General features: G+C 50.5%; 3 protein-coding genes across 7 annotated transcripts in view; 1 reads left to right on the top strand and 2 right to left on the bottom strand.

The window, feature by feature from the left end:
• The window catches only part of LRRC29 (leucine rich repeat containing 29), a 15,994-nt gene extending 4,811 nt beyond the window's left edge, over window positions 1-11,183 (bottom strand). The window contains exons 1-2 of one of the 2 annotated variants that reach the window (XM_021716715.1): window positions 11,142-11,183; window positions 7,663-7,764 (exon numbers count right to left, since the gene is read on the bottom strand). In XM_021716715.1, the coding sequence (XP_021572390.1) occupies window positions 7,663-7,764; window positions 11,142-11,165 (126 nt within the window). In that variant the 5' untranslated portion in view covers window positions 11,166-11,183. The remainder of the gene's footprint in view (window positions 1-7,662; window positions 7,765-11,141) is intronic. The other variant, XM_008066730.2, reaches the window with a different exon arrangement.
• Window positions 11,184-11,279: 96 nt separating this feature from the next.
• On the top strand, window positions 11,280-13,426 carry TMEM208 (transmembrane protein 208). 4 transcript variants are annotated; one of them, XM_021716637.1, is made up of 6 exons: window positions 11,280-11,391; window positions 11,899-12,110; window positions 12,532-12,591; window positions 12,672-12,808; window positions 12,961-13,045; window positions 13,139-13,426. In XM_021716637.1, the coding sequence occupies exons 2-6, from the start codon at window positions 11,997-11,999 to the stop codon at window positions 13,274-13,276; spliced, it is 534 nt and encodes a 177-aa protein (XP_021572312.1). In that variant the 5' UTR covers window positions 11,280-11,391; window positions 11,899-11,996; the 3' UTR covers window positions 13,277-13,426. The 4 variants fall into 4 exon arrangements, with proteins under 4 accessions (XP_021572312.1, XP_008064901.1, XP_021572323.1 ...); XM_008066710.2 differs by having other exon boundaries at window positions 12,015-12,110; window positions 13,139-13,395; XM_021716648.1 differs by lacking the exon at window positions 11,899-12,110 and adding an exon at window positions 12,149-12,416 and having other exon boundaries at window positions 11,318-11,391; window positions 13,139-13,395.
• Window positions 13,427-13,532: 106 nt separating this feature from the next.
• The window catches only part of FHOD1 (formin homology 2 domain containing 1), a 15,826-nt gene continuing 12,528 nt past the window's right edge, over window positions 13,533-16,830 (bottom strand). Inside the window, 10 exon segments of the mRNA XM_021716603.1 lie at window positions 13,533-13,828; window positions 13,902-14,102; window positions 14,176-14,338; window positions 14,426-14,618; window positions 14,711-14,901; window positions 15,242-15,403; window positions 15,481-15,600; window positions 15,688-15,870; window positions 16,095-16,250; window positions 16,563-16,830. The exon segment at window positions 16,563-16,830 is cut by the window's right edge and continues 37 nt beyond it. Of these exon segments, the coding sequence (XP_021572278.1) occupies window positions 13,746-13,828; window positions 13,902-14,102; window positions 14,176-14,338; window positions 14,426-14,618; window positions 14,711-14,901; window positions 15,242-15,403; window positions 15,481-15,600; window positions 15,688-15,870; window positions 16,095-16,250; window positions 16,563-16,830 (1,720 nt within the window). The 3' untranslated portion in view covers window positions 13,533-13,745.

Raw genomic sequence — 16,830 nt, 5'->3', positions numbered from 1 at the left:
TGCTGGGCTCCGGCGATCCTTCCGCCTCAGCCTTCCGAGTAGCCAGAACTACAGGTGCGCGCTGCCACACCCGGCTGATTTTTTGATTTATTGTAGAGATGAGGTCTCACCAAGTTGCCCAGGCGGGTCTCAAACCCACGGGCCAGGCAATCCACTCACCTCAGCCTCCCAAAGCGCGGGATTACAGGCTGAGCCACCGAGCCCGGCTAGGAGATATTTTCAACAGAACCTTCCTTGAGCTTGTGCCGGAGAGAGGAAAAGGGAAGTCAATACCATGTGTGTAGAATAGGTCTGGCGGGAAGGGAGAAGAGGGTTTGGCTTCTAAGATCCTAGTCCTGTCTCCCTATCGCTTGCTCGGGTTGCAGGCAAGTCATACTCAAAGAAGGTTCTTGTTTGAATATATCAACATGCTTCCCAAAAAACCTATAGTGTCAGTAACTGAAAAACAAAAAAAAAGGTGTCGTTTGCTGTTTGTACCCCACAGAAGATCATCAGAAGGGAATCAGAAAGGCAGAAATGACTCATAGGATGCACTCCTGCAAGACACATAACAGGATTTTCCCAGGAAGCACGTAACTTACTCCTAGGTGGGGAGAAACCAGCCTGGCTTCTGCCACAGAAAGAAGTAGCCACCCATGGCTGTCACAATGGGAAGGAGTGTGTGGAAGAGACAGGGACTAGCTCCTGGCCTCTTTCACAGGAATCAGGGGTCAGACAGTTTCCCTTTCCAGACACCACTTCTGAAATGTGGTCAATGTGGATGAGGGGAGCACTCACCACAGATGCCCTCATAGGCAGCGGATCAGGGACCTCAGACTGAAGGAGAGCTGGGGAAAAATTCCAGTGTGTGAGGTTGAGAAAGATCAGGTTTTAGAAAGAAATGGGAAAGCCTTCCTTTAGCCCTTTCCAAGCCCTGCAAGACAGATGACTCAATCTGATGCCGAAGAGAGTGAACCATGGCCGGGGGAGTGGGGACAGAGCTGGTTGCCGAGGCAGCACCTGCCCCCGCCATTCACACCTCACTGAACAGCCCCCGAGAGCCTCACAGGGCCCAGCTCTAGCAGCACAGCAGCCACTGTGCTCAGCCTTCCTTCTTTCCTTCCCTTCCTTCTGGTGTCTGGGCGCCCAGGAACGTTCTCCCCTCTCCCTCTGCCTCCATATGTATGAACCAGGTTGACAACAAACCAAGGGAGGGAACTGGCCATCACCCCAGGGCCTGAGTCCAGGGCTGCCTGCTGGCAACAAGACTACCCAATAAAAAATCAGTGCCTGGCCTGAAGGACTTCCAGCTCTGGGGGGACAGAGGTGGCTTGAGACCATCTCTGGCCTCCCACTGTTTTTCTCGGTGGGATGGGGGCAGCCTCCAAGTCATCCCTTAGGTGGCCTACCCTGCTTCTGAGGTCACCTGGACTTGAACTACAGAATCCCAGGAGCAGCTTTTTAGAGATATTTCTGTCTGTGGAGGACACAGCAATAGGCAGAAGCAGGCCTCTTGGGTTCTAGATCTTGGCCCTGGTATAGAACACTCCCCCTTCCCAGGCCCTAAGAAGATGCTTCTAGACCCCCTTGAAGGAAGACTGCAAGGGCAGCTGCTTCAGCTTCAGCTGCCCCATCCACAGAGGGACCGCCTAGTCCCTGGTCTCCTCTTTTCCCAATGCTGGAATCTAAAGAGTAACTGCAAAATCACTTGGGAAATGTCCTGAATCTGCCAAAAATGACACATGTACCTTGACCATAGGAGGCCAGGGTTTTGCTGTACCTAGTAAAGATCTGGACTGAGACTACAGGCCTGTGTAGTCTTAGAAAGTCACCTGATGGAGAAAATGGACCTCCTTTCTGACTGGCACAGGAATAACACACCTGTACAAAGTTAACACACCTGTTCTTCTCTAGTAGGTCATTGGGAAAATGTATGCCCTGGCACCAGGGGCAATGGTCTCTGGATAGGAGTTACACCTATGGGTCATTTCCAGAAACTCCTCCAGGCCTTTATAAATATGTCAGGCAGGAGAGGACAGAAAGTGAAACAAGTTCTTGCTTCAGAGTGACCAACAAGCAGCAGGTAACCAGGGGTCCCTCCAGGAATGGGAATAGCCCAGGCACACGTGGGGCGCTGCCTTTGCCTGCATCCTTATTTGAAACAAACTGGGATTAAATGAACCACAGGAGCAGAGCAGGGGGAATAAGTCCCCAAGGGTAATGTCTTAGGCTGGACTGGTGAGACATAGGCCCCAGCGTGGCCTTGGTAAGTATCTTCTATAGCACCTAACTGGCTGGGGGTACTTCCTCCTTGACAGTCTGCTCACATCTGGGTCATGGGAGATGGCTCCTGCCAACAGGGTCCTGCAGATTGCTCTCTGGGACACAGTGGTGGTGAGGTATCGGCCAGGCCCTAGATGCCGGGTGCCCTGTGCCTGGATGGGGCTAAGTTTTGCAAAGGCACCAAATGGGTTTTTATCAATATTCCTTCTGGAGCTTGTGGTTAGCTGAAGTCACTGCAGCTCTAAAACCAAATACTCTAAGACCCCAAACTCTGAGTCTAGCCTCCTTCTTCTTCCTCATTTCCTCACTCTCACTCCACTCTTACCTGTAACCCCAGGGTCTGGCAGCCTACATTGCTTCTTCTGCCTTTCCCTTCTTTGCTGGCCTCTCACCCCTTGACAACCTCTCCTCGGGGTGCTTGTTGCCCTGCCTCTGTCATGCTGCTATGCTCATTCTCCTGGCCCAGCCAGGGATGGCGACATGAACTACCTCCTCTGAGGTTGTACTGGGGATACAGAACTCTGCCAAGGAAGTCATGGTCTCCTCCTCTCTCACCGGTGCTGCCAGCACCAATGTTGGCCTCCACCATTCCTGCCTTCTCCCCACCTCTCTCCCTGCTCCCTTTCCATCCCACACAAGATTTCTCTCCAAGCCCAACATCTTTCTAGCTCATGACCCTACTGCTACACCCTTCCCATCACCCTGGCCTTTTCAGATATGATCTGCTCTGTTTCAAAAAGGAACCAAGGCCAGGTTCGGTGGCTCAGTCTGAAATCCCAGCACTTTGGGAGGCCAAGGTGAGTGGATTGCCTGAGCCCGCGGGTTCGAGACCCGCCTGGGCAACTTAGCCAGACCTCATCTCTACAATAAATCAAAAATAAGCCAGGCGTGGTAGCACGCGCCTGTAGTTCCAGCTACTTGGAAGGCTGAGGCAGAAGGATTGCCGGAGCCCAGCAGGTCGAGGCTGCGGTGGCCGGGAGCGGCCACTGCACTCCAGTCTGGGTGAAAGAGTGAGACTCCAACTCAAAAAAAAAAAAAAAAAAAGAAAAGGAACCAAAGCCAGGAGGTGGGAAGTCCCTCCCTTTCCCCTGTTCATGTCCACCAACTGCCTCTAGGCAGGACCCATCCTAACCTGCTCCCCTCTCCTGCTGTTTGGCTCCAGGTTACCCCCTTCTCCTGGCCTACTGAGCCTGCCTCTACCTTCTCCAAGAACTCTACTATTTCTATCTTTCTACTGTCTTCCCCTCACCCCAGGCCACAAACACCCCACCCTTAAACCACAACAAAAAGTTTCCCTTCATCCTGCACTCCCTCTTCTTGTTCCTCTTATCTTTCCCCTCCCCTCCACAGTCATGCTTCTTGGAAGCACTTGGGCACACACACCTGCTGTCTAGCCACCTATTACCCCTCACCATTTACTTCCATCCTGGCCCCCGGAGGATCACTCATTCCTGGCAACAGCTCCCCTCCAGTAAGGTCACAAACAGGTAGAGGCTTCTATTCAGACCTCCCGCAAGTATCCTCCCTGCCATACCACCTGCTCTGCATGGCCAGTAGCTACTATCCTTGATGCCATCCTCTGTGGAGAAGGGGAGTTCTGTAACTCTGCCCTCCCAGCTCTCTTCCTACCTTCTAGCCTGTTCCCCATCAGTCTCTTTTGGGGGTCACCAAAGAAGAGAGACCCAGTCCATAGATGGATGGGTTCCCTGTGGTTTGTTTCACCTGACAATAGACACACACACACACACAAAGTCTTTGTCCTTTGCCATGTACACCCTGGCAGACTGCACTTCAGTCCATGGGACCATCATTCCAACTACCTTCTTTCTGATCCATATCATTTTCCTGGACACCAGACACTGGGAGCCAAGTGCCTGATGGACCTCTCTCCAGAAAACACATATGTGACACACCCAAATCTGAATTCATCATTTCATTCCTCTAACTCTGCCCATTCTCCAAAACTCTTAGCACCCTTTACCTAGTTACCCAAGTAAGAAATCTGGGAGTCGCCCTAGAATCCTCTCTTACTCACCATATCTACAATGACCAAAGCCCCTTCCACTTCTTCTTTATAAATTGAATCCTATCCCTCTGCTCCAACCTCACTGCTTCTGCCTTAGCTGAGGTCCCCTTACTATATACATATCACACCAGTTTCCTCATCAGAGTCCTGCCCTCCAGTTTCTCTGGCTCCAACCCATCCTTGGTACTGTCACAAGCTCTATCCTTCCAAAAAGCAAATATGACCCTCTGATTGTTCTCTATGCTTCCTAGCCCACATTCCAGCTCTTCTATGTCTGACCTGGGCTTACTTCTTCATCCAGTTCTTCCCATGCCCACTCCCTCTTCCCACCCCCAGCTCTGGGACTGCCCACTTCTGACCATTCTTATGCTGCCATGCCTCTGCTCAGCTGCTTTTTCACCCCTCATATACTCCTGTTTATCTATTTGGCAAATATTTATTTCTCTCTCAAGTCTCAGGCCAAGCATCTCTTTCTCTTATGGAGTTTTTTCCAAATCTTTCCTCTGCATTCTCATGCTTCACAAACATCGAATGCAGCACCCTAAACGTTTTTTGCTTGTGTTTGTCTCCCTCTCACTACATCAAGGACTGTGTCTTCCTTAACTCTGCCTCCCTAGTGCCCAGCATGGTGATAGGCACATATGAGTAAGACTTCTCACAGCCTCTCTGTATATCTCTGGTAATTTTCCATCTTCCTTCTGTCTTGTAACTATTCCAAACCTCTCTTCTGAAGCCCTGGCCTTGCTCTCTCTTTTTACTCTTCTAAGACAATTTGGTCTCTAAATTCACCAAACAAAGAGGCCACCAAGGAAGGAGATGCCTCTGAAGAACTTCCTATGCAAACAGTTCCATGTTTCCAACCCCACCTCTCTGCTTCCTCAGGAAGAGGTGACACCCTTTTTTCACCAAACTGGTACTGAAAAACAAAAAAAGAAGAAAAGAACAGTAAAAAAAGAAAGAGGTGATATTCTCTCGATCCTATCTAAGACCAAGCTTTGCATATGGAAGTTTGTCTTTGCCACCACATCAGGTGGCATCCACCATTCTTGCCCTGTCCTCCTCCCACATTCATCCTTCTTCTAGTGACTGTCCCTCCCTTAAGTATGTAAACACATTTGTGATGTCTCCAAAGCAGAATTCCTTTGTTAAGCCCACCTCAATCTCTTATTTCTGCCCTATTTATTTCCTTCCTGTCCTGGGGAACTTCTTGCCAAAGTATAGCAGTCACTTTCTATATTTTATTTTCATTCACTCCTCAATCCACCTGGCTTTTTCCCCCCAGATGCCAAATATCATTTATCATTAAAGCCATTGGTGGTCTCCTTGGATGACATATCTCATGGAAACTCTTTGTTCTTCATTTTGCCGAACTAGAACCCACTAGATCCTTTAAATATTTTCCTGCCTTTGACCTCTGTGCTCTTCTCTCTCTGGGATCTCCTGAGCCCCCTCTTTGTATGTCTCCTCCTCTCTGTGCCCTTGGACTGGTATCCTCCCATGGGGAAATTCTCTGACCCTATGGTTTTTCATGTTCTCCCTGGAGAAGTTACTCAGATCTGTGGCTTCAACGTCCACCCATTCTTTAATGACACCAAACCTGTATTTAGTGCCCAGACCTTTCTCTTGAACTCCTCATCCAGAAATACAACTACCAACTGGATCTCAACATCTAGATGTCTTACATTTCAAATTTTCATTAAGCCCAAAATAAAATTCCTTTAGACAGTGAGAGCAATGACACTGGATAGATAATTGAACAACAGACCCTACATGTATACGCACATTTAATATGTGACAGAGGAAGATTCCAAACCACCAGGGAAGGGAAAGTAGAGATGTAACTGGTCTCTGGGCTATTTGAAAACTAATAGTTTAGTTTCTTACCTCAAAACAAAGTTCACAATAAAAACATTAATACAAAAATTTAAAGCACAAAACAGAAGAAACAATTTTGCTGTGAACCTAAAACTTCTCTAAACAAACAAACAAACAAAACAGAAGAAAAATGGGATGGGACAAGGGATCTTTAAATTTGAAAACAATGGGAGAAATAAAAATGAAAAGGATGTTCACAATCAAAACAGAAATTTAACTCCTATTATCTCATAAATAAAAGTACATATCTATAAATCATATTAAAAGGCAAACATACTATGGATATATTTTTATATTTTAATACACATATATGGGATTCATTTCTTTAGTGTATAAAAAGTTGATACAAATGGATAAGAAAAATACTAAGACCCTAATAGTTAAATGGATAAAGAACATGAAGAAGAGGGGAATACAAAGGGTGAGATAATGAGAAAAACTGTACAATCTCACCAATAATTAAAGAAATCAAAATTAAAACATGAGCCATTATTGCTTGCCTTTCAAACAAGCACAGATGTCTGCATTCTCTTCCTAGCTGAGCTGCTGTCCTACCCTCAGTCTCACCCTTTCCAGTCCACTCTGCACTGTGGAGTTTTAAGACACAAATCACACAGTGTCACTCGCCTGCCTGACAGCTACATGATGATCATTAAGCTCTGCTGCCTGGCACATCTGCCAGCTTGCAGTCTGACCCTGTTCTAGCCTCATCTCCCACTACTTCTCCCACACACTTTCCAGTTCAGTCATACAGGACTTGCATGGTTGCTTCCAGAACTATTCCATACTTTGGTGCCTTTGCCTGTGCTATTACTGGAACTAGAAGTCAAATCTTCATCCTCATCCTATTCCTTCAGGAAGCCTTCCCTGATGCTGCCAGTTTCCTGAGGATGTCCTTTATCTCTCTTTCTTTCCTTCCTTCCTTTCTTTGAGTTGGAGTCTCACTTTGTCACCCAGGCTGGAGTGCGGTGGCATGCTAACAGCCACTGCAGCTTTGACCTGCTGGCCACAGGTGATCCTTCCGCCTCAGCCTTCCAAGTAACTGAGACCACAGGCGCGCACCACCACACCCAGCTAATTTTTTGATTTATTGTAGAGACAAGGTCTCACCAAGTTGACCAGGCCAGTATCGAACCCCTTTGCCTCCGCCTCCCAAAGTGCTAGGATTACAGGCATGAGCCACTGTGCCCGGCTGATATTGTTTTTCACGTTCCCATTGTACCCTTTCATTCCAATGTCACAGCACTGAGCAAATTTTATCATGATCATTCATATTACTTGTTCTCCTTCACTGGACTGTGAGCTCCTTAGCAGATTATGTCCTATTCATCTGTACAGCCCAGCATTGTAAGCAGAGCCAAGTATGTATGAATGTATGTATATATGTATGTATATGTATGAATGAATAGAGGGATAGATGGATAATATATGAGCAGGGTCATGAACAAGCTGAAGTGAGAAACAACGGAGAATGGGCCAGGTGAGGGTGGGCACCTTACCTCCCGAAGGGCATTCTGAGCTGCACAGTACCAAGCTCGACTCACAAGGGAGGCCTCTTTCTGATCTGACAGAGGCAGGAAGCTCAGAATATATGTGAGCATCTGAGGGAAGAAGACAAGGCATTGGGGGCTATTAGAGCTCGGTACCTTTGGAACCAGTTTCAGTTGATAGCATCATGGGTCTGAGGGCACCACACCACTGGCTTTTACTTTATCTTAGATCCGAAGCTTCATGAAGCATTCATTTCCCCTCTCCAGCCTTCAGATATCTTTACTGTGAACAAATCTTTTCTGAGCCATAACTGGGTACAGACTTGCACTAACTGATTAAGAATCAGACTTCCTGCCTAGTTGGGTAGAAAGAGCCTGAGCATTGGGGCCAAATAAGCATATTTATAATCCCTACTCTGTCAACTGACTATCTCTGAGCCTTGTTTTTCTTATCTGTAAAATGGCAATTGTAGTGTGATTTAAGTGGGTTGTTGTGAGAATTAAATAGCAGCAAAGTGTCTTGCATGAGATCTAGAACACAGCAAGTCAGGTACTCCTCTGATCTTCAGGAAGTCATACCTCTTCCTCCAGCCCTCACAGGTCAAGCTCTAGGACCTATTCTTTTCCCATCTTCTCTACTACCAACTCACCTTCTCAGCTGGCTGTTAAGATACAAACCCAGCAAGACCCAGTTCTTCCCTCCACTTGTGCTCTGTAAGTCTAGGGCTGGTGAAGTTGAAGGCTCTAAAGGGGACTAGGAAAGGGGTGGCCTGTGAGACCCAGAATGATTTTATATTAACTGGTCTGTTCTTCTGGAATCTTTCCTCCTGTTTTCTAGAGCTTCACCCAGCACCCAATCGCCCTATTTCTGGATTCTTCTGTGGCTCCCAGGGCTCAGACCTAGGTCTTTTGAGTTTCTGTTTACCAACACAGGAATAATCAACAATTGAATATCCCCATATTGTTCTGTTATCAAAGTTCTAGTCCAATATTGACAATTGTCCCCTGGATTTGTCAAATGTTTAATGATCACTTTAATCTCAACCAAAACTCATATTCTGCCCTTAGTCCAAAATAGTCCTTCCTCCCAACGTCCCCCTTCAATGCCAACAGTATGCCCTACATGATAACACTTTGGACTCTTCTGTCCCTTGCTCCCAATCACAGGTATAAAGTACAGGCTTTAGGCCAGGCTAACCTAGACTCACTGGAATCCACTACTAGCCAGGCTCGGTGGCTCAGCCTATAATCCCAGCACTTTGGGAGGCTGAGGTGAGTGGATTGCCTGAGCCCGTGGGTTTGAGACCTACCTGGGCAACCTGGCGAGACTTTGTCTCTATAATAAATCAAAAATTAGCCGGGTGTGGTAGCGCACACCTGTAGTTCCAGCTACTTGGAAGGCTGAGGTGGAAGGATCACCAGAGCCCAGCAGGTCGATGCTGGGGTGGCCATGAGTGTGCCACTGCACTCCAGCCTGGGTGACAGAGTGAGACTCCAACTCGGGAAAAAAAAAAAAGAAGAAAAAAAGAAATCCACTACTTTCTAGCCACATGACCTCACTCAGGCAAAGGTACCTGGACCTCTCTGAATTTCAGTTTCCATAGCTATAAAAAAATCTAGATCATAGCCATATGGGGATTAAATTTTGTGTGTGTGTGTGTGTGTGTGTGTGTGTGTGTGTGTGTGTGTGTATGTGTGTGTGTGTATAATGCTTGACAACTAGTAGATGTTCTGTAAATGGTTGCTGGATTGCTATTACTAATATTTCTATCTTTGTAACTTCACCACCTTAGTAGCTCAGATTTTCAATATCTCAGACCTGGATTCCTTCCACAATCTCCCACCTGACTTCCTTGCCTCTAAGTTCATCCTTGCTAATCAATTCTGCACACTGTTACAAGGTTAATTTTCCTACAAAATGGTGTTCAGTTTCAGCTCACCCCTATATACCCTCAGGGTTCCCCTGTATTCTCAGGACAAAATCTCCATTTCTGGCTCAGCACTGTTAGGTGTCTGAACCCACTGGTCCCAGAGCTTCCCCAATCTAGTTTCTCTACTATCCTACAAATGCAGCACATCTATTTCCTTTTGCCTATGTGGGCCTCTTCCCTGGGATGCCCTTCCTTAAACTTGACTTCACCAGTCCATTCTGATCTCTTCTTCCTTTCTGAGATGCCAAGCACACAGGAGGTGCTAGGCCAATACTTACTAGATTAAATTAAGGATGGACGGTTCAGTCCTCTACCTCTGTTTTCACTACAGGTTTGCTCAAGGAAAGGGTGAGGAGTTAAACAGACCATTACTGAGAAAAGAATGCCTGGGAGAGCAGACTTCTGGGCCAGGGAGGCTAGGCATGGGGAAGAGAGTACTAATGGGGACTGGGACTGACCAAGCCCCAATCCCTCAGAGAGGGCAGGAAAGCCTGTCTAAGCTAAGACAGTGACCAACCTGTCTTTTGGAGCTGAGCAGTCAACCCAAGGAGCAAAGGGAGGGGGGGAACAAACCTGTCATCACTGGGGGGTGGGAGAGGGAAGGACATGATTCATTAAGCTGGGAAGGGGGTGGCCTTTCTAGAGGGACCAGAGGAGGCAGCGATGAGGATGGAATGGCCATCCCATGAACCCCATCCCAAGGGGCTACCGGAGATACAATTAGTCATTCATGGGATGTAGGGATCGAGTAGACGTCTTCTGGGGCCAAGGAGGAAAGTGGTGCCACTGCAGGGGACTCAATGGGACTCAGCTGGCCTATTTTTGCTAAGGAGAGGGAACGCCATTCTGGGACTGGTGGCTGTCTCCTGTGGGCAGCTGGAGGGGACTGCCAACCCTCAGGGCAAAAGGTATGGAGAAGCCACTCCAACAGGCCACTAACCTGTTACCTCCTGGTGACTAGGACAGAGCAGTCTTGCCCCTGGCTAAGGGGAAGGAGCAAATATCCCATTGGGTGAGAGAGGTAGGGGTGATCATCACTAGGGGTCTAGGGAATTCTGTCCTCGCTAAAGGACCCCAGAGATCATCCCCGGAGTTGATGAGGGAGGAAGCAGTCTGCTTCCCATTGCCAGGTAGAAGGGGACTGCTGTCTCTTTCAGGGCGGAGAAAATGGAGCGACAGTCCCAAGGGACCAGTGGGAATAAGATTGGTTAACCTTCGCAGACGATGAGATGGAGCAGACAACTTCCAGAACTGAGGGGGAGGTAACGGGCCACCTTAAGGGAGGGGATGGGCAGAGGGTCTGTCCTCACTGAGGTTACAGGGCGGTCATCTGCTGGGGCCGATGGGGAAGAAGGGGACGGTCCTTCAAGTTAAAGAGACAAAGTGGCCCAAAAGCCGGACCGTTACCCAGAGCTTGCAGGTCCTGGGGTCGGCGGGGCAGGTCGTTTCCGCCAGGCAGTAGGGGCCGGGCTAGTTATCTGACAGCCCCTACCCAAAGCTCGGCACCCCGAAGTCGGGGCTTGTCCGGAGCTAGGCCTGAGGGCAGCTTCCTCTCACCTCCAGGGGCAGCGACTCCGCCATCTCATCCCTACCGCCTCCGCCCCCGCGCAAGGCTTTCTGGGAAATGTAGTACCGTCGGCCCTGGGGGCGCGGCTCGGGAAGGAAGTGGCCCCCCACTTCCGTCCCAGATCCTGACGACTTTGGTCTGCACCGGAAGTGTGTGTGCTGCCGATGTGGTGCCTACTGACTGCGGTTTCGGTTGTTCTCCCTTGTTTCGCCGGCTGGGTATTTGCGTCGTGCCATGGCGGTAAGGAGGGTGAATAGGGCGGGGTCCGCATCGGCAAAGCGCTCCGGGGCCCAGATGGAGTGAGAACAGAAAAAAGGACGTCAAGGGACGTGGAGTGGGCCAGAGCGGGGCGCCTTCCGATGGCCAGACTGTCCTAGAGCGAGCCGAGGGGATGCGGGGAACGGCAGCGCAGGACCATACCAGAACTAGTGGCCGAGGGGCTGGGCGTCAGTACCAGACAGTACCAGAGCAGGCCAGAGATTTGAGGGACCTTAAGGGGGTGGGTGAACTAGCCCAGATCTGGACTACTCCAGCAGAGGCCTAAGAGGGGCACCACTCAACTCTCAGAAGTACCCTGGAGGGGTCATCAGCCCCAGTACAGTCTTTACAGGAGCCAGAGAAGGTATTAGTCTAGGGCTGGATTGTCCAGGTCAAGCAAGAGGCGATCATAGCTGGCGTGCTGGAAAGGTGGTGTCAGCTCTAGGCAGAATAGACTGGAGGGTGGATGAACATCTCGGAATTTACTAGGTTTGAGCACCACGAGGACCTGGTTGAGGATGGAATTCTGTAGTCAGGCATGTGGGGAGAGTGCGGAGGACCATGGCTGAGAAGGGCTCTGACAGCATATGATCTTCCCTCTGCAGCCCAAGGGCAAAGTGGGCACAAGAGGGAAAAAGCAGATATTTGAAGAGAACAGAGAGACCCTGAAGTTCTACCTGCGAATCATACTGGGGGCCAATGTAAGTGCCTGTCTCTTTGCTTCTGTGCCCACTTATAGTCCCACAGTACTCGGTTTGGTGAGGAATGGTGGTATATATGACAGCTAAGGCTCCAGCAGACAGCACCAATCAAAAGGAAACAGGAAAAGATCCTGCCACAGAGAAAGTGCTGACTAGCAAAAGCAAACATAAACAAAAAAGAAAGGAGGATGTCCAAGATGGATTTGAGAGCACTTTCCAGGTGGAACCCCAAATACACAAGAATTTCCTCCCTGGACTGACTTGGGTATTCCTAACTCAAGGAGCAGGACTCTTCCCCACAGCCTTGTAAGAACAACCTGACTCCTCCCACAACATAGCCTAATTCTTGGTCATAATTAAGGGGTGCCCATGGTTTGGGGATAGCTTTTTGACCCCAGCCTGATCTTGTGTTTGCTTGCAGGCCATTTACTGCCTTGTGACCTTGGTCTTCTTTTACTCATCTGCCTCATTTTGGGCCTGGGTAAGTGTCCCCACCCTGGAAAGTAGATGAGTGCATAAGGTCAGCGACTGGCCTTTGGTACCCTTATTCTTGCTTTGCAGATGGCCCTGGGCTTTAGTCTGGCAGTGTATGGGGCCAGCTACCACTCTATGAGCTCGATGGCACGGGCAGCTTTCTCTGAGGATGGGTCCTTGATGGATGGTGGCATGGACCTCAACATGGAGCAGGGCATGGCAGAGTGAGTGTCCCCCACCGCCAGCCCAGGTGAGCGGCCCCAGGGCTGGGGCCCAGATAGCCCAAGAACCGCAGCTACTTGCAACTCGAAAAGGGTGGAAGGGAGCTGAAGTGGGGTCCATCTGCTATCTTTGACAGCCTGCCTTCTATACACAGGCACCTCAAAGATGTGATCCTACTGACAGCCATCGTGCAGGTGCTCAGCTGCTTCTCTCTCTACATCTGGTTCTTCTGGCTTCTGGTGCGTGGGCTTGGGGACTCCCAAGAAGGGACATCTGACCCTCCGCATTTCTTATTCCCTGCACCTGGCTTCAAGTTATCATTTCTCTTCTAGGCTCCTGGCCGGGCCCTTTACCTCCTGTGGGTGAATGTGCTGGGCCCCTGGTTCACAGCAGACAGTGGCACCCCAACACCAGAACACAATGAGAAAAGGCAGCGCCGACAGGAGCGGCGGCAGATGAAGCGGTTATAACTATTGACATTGTGGCCATAGGCTGCTGGGCTCTGGGTGGCTCCATCAGGCTGCATGGCCCCATTGCCTGGAGCATTGAGGGCCTAGTTCAGGGACCCAAAGCAGTCTGAGGTATAGGGCTGCTGAATAAATGACGTGGAATGTGGCTAATGGCTGTGTGGGTGATGAAGAATGAGACAAGAAGTGCTAGTCCTGTGGGATTTCCTTCCTGCTACAGACCTAGCCTTGTCGGGACCTGAAAGAAGAAAAACCCTGGTGGATTAGCTAGGAAAACTTTATTTTGCTCCATGAGTTAAGGGAGTTCACACATGAGTACAAGCATACACACACACATGCACACATACACAGCTAATACTGCTTGAGGCTCTGGCCCCTGGTCATAGAGATCTGGGAGCAGAATTCTGTTCTGGGCCCTCCTCACTCAGCACAGCAGGCTGGAGTCTAGACAGATTTCCAGGAGGCAACACCTTCACACTTCCAGGCCAGGACCCTTACTCAGTCCCAGTGCCTGCACCAGATCATCTCCAAGCCCACTCTTCAATGTCCGTCTCACTGCAAGAACAGAGCAAGGTTGGAGAGGCTTGCAAGAGTTAAGGCAGGCAGTGGGCTTGTGGGGGTTACTCACAGGACTTGCGATTGCCACGGGAACGCTTGCGTTCCCTAGCAGCTGAGGCACGAGGACTGCTCTTGGTCACTGACTGCACCAGCAGGTCCATGATCTCATCTGATGTGTCACTGGGTAAACTGGAGGCTGGAAGTTCTTCTGTGGGTGCAGTGGAGGGCCCCACTGCCGTGGGCATGATTGGAGAGCCACTCTGGATCATTCCTGAGGGAGGTCAGATAGAGATCAGACCACAGTGGCCTTAGAGCCCATTCCCTCCAGTGGCCATGGATCTCACCTCTGCTGCGGCGGTTGTGTGTGGTTTCCTCAGGCCTGCTGGTCAGCAGAGTCTTCATACTGGCATGACTGTCAGCATCACCCTGGCCTGGCCCACTGCTCACAGCCACTGGGACAGCTGGGTTGCTGGGGGCTTCCCCAGCCACGCCTGAGAATTTCTCTGTCTGGAGAGGGAAGAAAAGTGAGCTGGGAGTAGAGGAAGGAAACTGTGGGGGTGGCAGTCAAGATCAAGACCTTGGAAGGTCATCCACCTCAGTGATCATGCGTCCCCGGGTCTTGTTGCGCTCACGGTACGTGGCCCGCTTCTGCTGCTGGTGTAGCACCCGTTCCCGGCAAGTCCGATATTCAAGTGCAAACTCCCGCAGTGTGTGGCAGAACTGCATGATGCGTACTTCACGGGCTGCCTGTGGGGTGTAGCCCAGGTAGAGCAGGAAGGCATGGAACCTAGGCAGGTTGGAGTGGGGAAGGATGGTAAATCCTGCTTGGTGTTTGAGGGAGGGTGGTGGCAGTCCCGTCTCTCTGGCCCATGCCCCTACCTGTTGCAGACACGGCGGTGTACTACTCTCAGCATGGTAACACGGCGGGCACACTGGGCCAGGAAGTGGGTGAGGCGGGCACGCAGGGCTGGGGCTAGCTCATGTTTGGCCAAACTCCGCAGACTCTCTTCAGCTGCCCGGCTTCGGCGCTCCAGCTGCCCCAAATTCTCAGTCAGCTGCTCAAAGTCTACCTGGAAAAGCAAGGGGGATACACCTGCTGTCCCTCATAGACAAGACCCTGCCTTAGGCTGCCTCTATGCCAGGCTAGCCAGTCTGGGCCCTAGGGATACAGCTGAGACCTGGCCCGTCTCTAAAAGCTCACAATCTAATGCCAGAGACAGATAAGTCCATTTGATCCAACGGAGAACAAAGAAATTTCTTGGAGGAAGTGGGTGCTAAACGCAGATGCGAGGACAGTAGGTGTGGCCAGGCCAATAGAGGAAAGAACGTTTGGAAGAGGACATAGCCCATACACCTCTAGCCTGAGCAAGCCCTCATCTAGTCTTGGTGGAATTTCTAGCAGGTGCTAACCTTGGCACAGCGGGTCAGAGCAGGAATTTCTGAGTAAAGGTCAGAGGAATCAGGCTGGGTCTGGAGCACCAGGGAACAGAGGTGGTGTAGCAGTGACTGCCGACGTACTGTGTCTTTCACCTCTGACACCTTCTCCAGGTAGCTCAGCTCAAAGCCGCTGCTCTGAAAAGACCCTGTCTGAGTCTGGGCTTGGATGGCTCCAGAGCCCTGATGTCCAGTCCCCATATGCTCTCACTCACCTGGGAACCATTGAGGAAGTTGCCCACGGCTAGCAGTGTAGCCAGGATGCAGCGGAAGGTGGCATTCTGTACCAGCTGCTCCATGCCCACTTTCAGGTCAAACAATGGCTCAGCAATTTCCTGGTATGAGGGACCAAGGACTCTCAGACTACATGGTTATCATGCTCCCTTGTTCCCACTGCCTGTCCCACTCCATAACTCAGGTACCCGCTCCATGCTGTCATAGTCCAGCTTGAAGGCCCAGAGTTGTAGACGAGCAGCGAGGCCCCCAATGGAAGCAAGAGTCATCAGGAAATTCTCGGCTGGGCCCAGGGGTATGTCAGGGCTGGCCAACTGGGCTTCCTCGATCTTCTGCTGTTCTTCCTCCGTGGGCATCATGGTCAGTAGTTTCTGAAGATGTAGCCATGGCCCCACGTGGGCCCTCAGTGCAGGCCTGAGGCCTCAGGCATTGGTCTTAACCTCACCCTAGGTCATTTGGGAGAACCCCAGGGTCTAAGGACTGCCCTGCAGAAATGCCAAGCCCAGACCCACTTCTGGAGGGACAGCAGATGCTCACTGATCAAAGGAGAGGGCCAGACCTCCCACCTCCCACACTCATAGCTGGGTATCACCACCTCAATGCCATCCTTGCTGACAGCAAATTCATCAAAATTGAGCAGGGCAGCCTTAATGACATGCACGGGTGGCAGAGTGGTTAGGCCAATGTTGATGGCATTGCTGCGCTTGGGGTCCAGCACTGTAGTCATTGTCCGGCGGCCCTCACCAGCTTTCTGCAAGGTTAGGGGAAGGGTAGTATTAAGATTGAGGAAGGGACTAGCTGGGGCAACAATCTAAGAGGATACTCCAAGGATCTCCTCTAAATGGCCAAATGGTCCCGCAACTGGGGATCTGGGATGTGTAAAGCATTCGGATGAGATTAGATTCTAGTTAGGACGCTGATGATTCCTTGTTAGACCTCAGACAAGTCCCTACCTTGGTTTCCCCATGTAGGAAATGAGTAACTAGCTGTGACAGCTCAGACCTTTGAGTTCTGATTTTCTCTTGCCTCCACTGGGGCTGCCTTGCAGATCAGTGGGGTTTACCTTGGAGGGCAGCACATCCTTGGCACGGGACTCAAACAGGTGTTCCAGCCGGGCTGTGTCCACTGAGACAGGCTCTAGTGAGGCCCACAGGGTGGGGCAGGGTCCAAAGTGGCTTCCAGTTCCCCCATGGCCCCCACCCAGCTTCAGCTCACGCCAGAAGAGTTTTACTGTCTTTCTCTTGGTGGGGAGGGCAGGACCATGAGGTGCTGAGGGGGGAAGAGGGGCAGCCAGGGGTGGAGGTGGTGGGAAGGGGCCTTTGGCGAGTGGG

This window comes from Carlito syrichta, unplaced genomic scaffold, assembly GCF_000164805.1.
Source record: "Carlito syrichta isolate Samal-C Ts95f unplaced genomic scaffold, Tarsius_syrichta-2.0.1 Scaffold106255, whole genome shotgun sequence".
NCBI classification, from domain to species: Eukaryota; Metazoa; Chordata; class Mammalia; order Primates; family Tarsiidae; genus Carlito; species Carlito syrichta.
This window is presented reverse-complemented; position numbering and strand designations above follow the sequence as displayed.

Coding starts and splice junctions, on each gene's coding strand:
- TMEM208 (XM_021716637.1), top strand. CDS start 11,997: ATGATCTTCCCTCTGCAGCCCAAGGGCAAAGTGGGCACAAGAGGGAAA. Junction 12,592..12,671: donor CTGCCTCATTTTGGGCCTGG/GTAAGTGTCCCC, acceptor CTTGCTTTGCAG/ATGGCCCTGGGCTTTAGTCT. Junction 12,809..12,960: donor ATGGAGCAGGGCATGGCAGA/GTGAGTGTCCCC, acceptor TTCTATACACAG/GCACCTCAAAGATGTGATCC.